Source organism: Pangasianodon hypophthalmus, chromosome 24 (genome assembly GCF_027358585.1).
Source record: "Pangasianodon hypophthalmus isolate fPanHyp1 chromosome 24, fPanHyp1.pri, whole genome shotgun sequence".
In the NCBI taxonomy this organism is placed as follows: Eukaryota; Metazoa; Chordata; class Actinopteri; order Siluriformes; family Pangasiidae; genus Pangasianodon; species Pangasianodon hypophthalmus.
The window spans coordinates 18,608,687-18,613,686 of NC_069733.1; the positions used below are offsets into that span (position 1 = coordinate 18,608,687).

Genomic DNA, 5,000 nt, shown 5'->3' on the forward strand with positions numbered 1-5,000 from the left:
TATTAAAAACCTGTGGAATGACCTGAAGAGAGCCGTGTGCAGGAGATCCTTCCACAATCTGACAGATCTGGAGAATTTTTTGCAGGGAAAAGTGGAATAAAAAGACCAAAATGAAGATGTGCCAAGCTGTAAGACCCAAAAACTGAGTGCTGTATTACAACCAGAAGGTGCTTCAACAAAGTATAAGGGGTTAAGGGGTGCACATATTTATGCACCAAGGTTATTTAAGTTTTTTTTTTTCCCTGCTAAAACGTTTATTTGTTTCTCACTTGATTGTTGTTAGCTGCTATTTATTAAAGCTGGAAAAAAGATCCGACACGATTCATCTTGATTTTATTTTATTTTTTTTATCTCCACAAAAAAAAGCTGCAAAGTTAAACTTTTAACATCCGCTAACATCCACAGCTGAGTGATAAATTGCGTCACGTTAAGCTTCTCTAAGATACGTGATAATTAATATAAATGTAATAGAAATATAAGTCATTTTTTATATATTTTCTTATTTGAAGCAGTTAAAATTTTGCACTTAATGTACAAAAGATCTTATTTTCACTGTTAAACGTTTTGATTGATTTTTTTTTCTTGATAAATTAAAAGAATTTAAATAAAAAAATTAAAAAAAACTTATAGTACTGTTTCGCTGGCAGTTTGCTCACAAACCGAACGTATATATCGTCATACGTGTCATGTATCGTAGAAACGTCTTTTTTTGTCGTATCGTCCCACCCCTAATACGTAACGAATTTGAAGGAACGTTGAATTCCCAGCGTTTTGCGTTTCACAACTGGAGTGTGTCAGGAATTTCCTTTAACCCATCTCATGTTAGCTTTCCTCCTTAACTCCACTCGCTCGTCTCGCGATAAGCAGCTACCTGACGCACGTTTCCGACACGCTGTGGTTACGTTCATACCTGGGGCATGGCCATCTGCTGCATGGCCCTCATGTCTGCGGTTTCTTTACCCCAGTAGCACTTCACCGTGTGGCCCTCGATGCACGTCCCGTTCACAGACACTATGGCGTGGGCCGCGCTCTCGTGAGAATCAAACCTGCGGGCGGAGAAGAGGTTTATTCATTCGTACTGATGACGTCACGAAGCTTCTTTAGATGGAGATCCATCAGAACTCATCGTTCGTTAGAGCATACAGGTGTAGAAGAGTACAGACTGTGAGTGAGGATTATGACTACAGCCGCAAGGTGGTTACGCTCATTTCCACTCACTCCTCCATCAATACTCATGTGCAATAAGAACACAGGAGAGATCTCGCGTAGCATTTCTCCTAAATCTAGAACTGCCGAATCAACGCACCTCACGAACGAGTAGCCTTTATCCGGGAAGACCCTGATCTCCATGATCTGTCCGAATGGAGAGAAAGTCTGCCTCATCAGCTGATCTGCAGGAGAGGAACAGGAAGTGAGGTCACACGTCAGATCAAGCTCGTAGCACACTCAAAATCTTTGGAGCTGTTGTACGAAAAGGTTAAAGATCAATTCTATTATACGTTTTATCTACGACATTTACAACGAATGATAATGCTACATTAGCGTAATGCTGAAGTGCCCTGAATACGATAAATCCGATTTCTTTTCCAATCAGATCAGAGCCACTTAGATCGGATACGTATCCAATCGTGTGAGTGTACGACCGCTAAAGCTCTGCTCTGTCTGTAACAGCAGTGTAAACACGCGTGTCATCGCCGACACGGTGACGTTTTCTGTAAGGAGACGTTTATTTAACGTTAATTATGGAAGGAGTCTCCAGTTTCAGTGCTTTGTAACAGTCAGAGGTAAAGCTGTAACTGTTTTCAGACATCTTCAGGACAAAAAAATGGTGAGGATACGACTGTTTACAGCTGCTATAACGTAAGTGAGAACAGGAAGTAACTCGCTTGACATTGCACAATATTAAATGTAACGATAAACGGATAAAAAGTATGACTCTCTCTCGTTCTTTAAGTAACGCTGATAAATTGTGGTGGTATAAGACGAATAATCCGCTGTGTGTCGTGCTGTTGTAGTAAAATAATCGACTTTGGTGTGGTGACACTCACGCTGCTTCATCACGCCACCTGATGTTGATTATTTTACTATAACAGCACCACACGCAGTGGTTTACTCCTCTTATACCGCAGCAATTTGCCTGCAATTCGCGTAACGACGACACTTTTTATCCGTTTATAGCTGCGACTCTGACGAGCTCCGACTCTGGATGGAGGTGAAGGAGGTGATGGAGGTGAAGGAGGTGAAGGAGCTGCACGCACCTGAGAGGCTGGAGGTGACCCCTCCGCAGTACACGGTGCAGTTACTGGGGCTCGACTGGTTCAGCACCTCGTCGTAGGACAGGTGTTTGGTGTTGCCTGCTAGTGGACGGAGGAACGGAGGAGAAAGGAAAAGGGCAGAGGTCAGAGTTCAGCCGTTTGTGAATTAGGATTAGTATGAGGATGTGTGAGGTGTAAAGAGAAGCGTTTCTAACTGACTACGGGACTGACTCTCGAGGTTGGACTTGGGTGCAGGAGGCTTCCTGGTGGCCCAGTTGGTTCTGATCTGCCTGCCTCCCAGCCACTGGCCGTTCATCTGCTGGATGGCGTTCTCCGCATCCTGTCAATCACAGAACGGGAGTCATGATCAGGGATTAAACGATAAACTCTGACATGATTATCAGCGATGTACTTATAGTCTTATAGTCCTTATAGTCATATAGATGTATAAATATAAACATATACAGTGGGTGCGTCTCAATCAGTTTGTAAGGATCCTGGTTCGCTACACACTGGGACGCCGAAGACTCGATTTCCGGCGACATGGCTACATACTCGCGCTGTAAAACGTCGCCCCTGGCGTTTATCGACAACACGCAGGACCGATATCTTTGACGTTATATGTCATAAATTTGTTAGCTTGATCACACGTGTTCCTGTCATGATGCTTCACGCAGGATCGTACGCTAGCTTTTTAAATTTTAGATTAAACACCTAAAAGTCGTTAGACTCAAACAAACTGTATACAGACCATTAAATAAAGTTAGAAATACCTAAAATAATTAATCATCTGAGACTTTTTAAATCATTAAACACTTAAAATTCATTAAGACTCAAACAAACCGTATACAGAACTTCAAATAAAAAAATAAAAAAAAAAATCACTAAATATTTGAGAGCTACAACAAAAACAACAATGATAACAAGCTACTTAAGTTTGTAGATGAAGTTGGCTGAGAGTTCGTTCGTTTTTTTGGAGCTGAGAGGCGTCAGAAAATATGGCGTCATTTCCAATGTACTGAGCATCGATGCTCCCTGGTTTTTGCGGTGCATTGTGGGAAGGTTCCAGTGCACAGGAAACATTTTGCGATTGAGACAGCACTTAAAATGGCCGCCTCGCTGATCAGCGTCCTGAATACTGAACTAGAGAGCTGATTGAGACGCAGCCAGTGACTCTTAGAGACAGAACTACACTGATTATATAACAACAACAACAACAACAATAATAATAATAATAATAATAATAATAATAATTTCTTACCCATTTGTTAATGAAGGAGATAAAGCCATAGCCTTTGGATTTCCCAGTAGCCAGGTCTTTCACCACACGAGCATCGCTGAACGCAAAAAACATCCGAATAATTCATTAATCAATCAATCTTTAAAATAAATAAATAAATAAAAGTACAAGACTCTGAAGACGCATCACCTCTTCACACTGTTTATACTATAAATGAGCAAAACTTACGATATTTTTCCAAACGGAGCAAAGGCAGCTCTGACGTCCTCTGTGGAGATTTCGGGGCTCAGATCACCGACAAAGACGTGGAAGTGATCTGCACGAAGACACACACACACACACACACACACAGTATTAACGAGAACTGAAACACGCTTATCATCACAGCTTCTCCATTCTGATTGGTCAGATGTACTAGAGTATAAGGTTTCTATAGTAACAGCTCATTCACAGGGACTTGTACAGCAGACGCCGCACATAAATAGAAAGAAAAAAAACGTCTAATTGTTGGTATGGTGGTTAAAGAGATGTTTATTTAACAGTTATGGAAGGAGTCTCCAGTGTCAGCGCTTTGTAACAGCACTTACAATAACTAAGTCATCAGACAACTTCAGGACAAAGGAGTTTACGCTTTTTTGTGGGGTTTTTTTTGTTAACAAAAAAAAAAAAAAGACGAAAAGCTGCTTTTTTTTGTCTTATTAACGTTAAGATGGAGGCTGGATGGAGGGAAGGACTGTTTATAGCTGCTGTAACGTAAGTAAGAACAGGAACTAACTTGTTTCCTGGACATTAGGGCCTTTCGCACCGCTTTAGTTCCAGAAGTAAATTTACGGTACTAAAGTACTGGGTGATTTTGCGTGAACTATTTCCCAGTACCGTTTAAAGGGCTGCATTCGCACCGACAGCGGGCACTAGGAAGTGACGTAAGCCGGTCGACAGCGACGTCATTTGTGCGCTGCGTTCAACAACGGAAACAAAGAAGAACAACGTAAACAACCGGAGGATGGAGGACGCTGTGATCGGAGCTGTGTGTTTGTCGTGTCTCGCGTCCATCTATCGCTGTTCTCCATACTTGTGGAATAAGTTACACTACAGTATGTTTACACGGCGTTTTAAATCATGGCGGGTGAGGGCGTTTTCATACGCGTTTGGCCAATCAACGTCTACTTACGTCACAGATAGTACCAGTTGTGCTGGTTAGACCCTGCTCCGGAGTAGGAGCTCATTTGGTTCTCAGAAAAAGGCAGTCGGTACTAAAATCACACCCAGTTCCGGAGGTGCGAAAACGCCAAAAAGTGGGTAGTTCCACAATTAGTTCAGGTACTATGAAAAGGTTCCTGCAGTGCGAAAGGCCCTACTAAATGCAGATAAAAAGCACGAAGAAACCGTAATCGGACTCTCTTGTAGTACAGCCGGGATTGGTGAAAACGCTAAAATATTCCCATCTGCTATAGATAATCAGGGATCACTTCAGCGATCAGACATCAACACTTACTGCTTGTGTC

At 42.0% G+C, this 5,000-nt stretch overlaps 1 protein-coding gene across 5 annotated transcripts in view; it reads right to left on the bottom strand.

Moving 5' to 3' along the window:
• tia1l (cytotoxic granule-associated RNA binding protein 1, like) overlaps nucleotides 1-5,000 on the bottom strand; it is a 16,258-nt gene that overhangs the window by 4,180 nt on the left and 7,078 nt on the right. For 2 of the 5 annotated variants that reach the window (XM_034299084.2, XM_034299082.2), the window contains exons 4-10: nucleotides 4,991-5,000; nucleotides 3,724-3,811; nucleotides 3,517-3,592; nucleotides 2,475-2,595; nucleotides 2,259-2,357; nucleotides 1,307-1,391; nucleotides 911-1,046 (exon numbers count right to left, since the gene is read on the bottom strand). The exon at nucleotides 4,991-5,000 is cut by the window's right edge and continues 45 nt beyond it. In XM_034299084.2, coding sequence (XP_034154975.1) covers nucleotides 911-1,046; nucleotides 1,307-1,391; nucleotides 2,259-2,357; nucleotides 2,475-2,595; nucleotides 3,517-3,592; nucleotides 3,724-3,811; nucleotides 4,991-5,000 — 615 coding nt within the window. The remainder of the gene's footprint in view (nucleotides 1-910; nucleotides 1,047-1,306; nucleotides 1,392-2,258; nucleotides 2,358-2,474; nucleotides 2,596-3,516; nucleotides 3,593-3,723; nucleotides 3,812-4,990) is intronic. The other 3 variants (XM_034299087.2, XM_034299086.2, XM_034299083.2) reach the window with 3 other exon arrangements.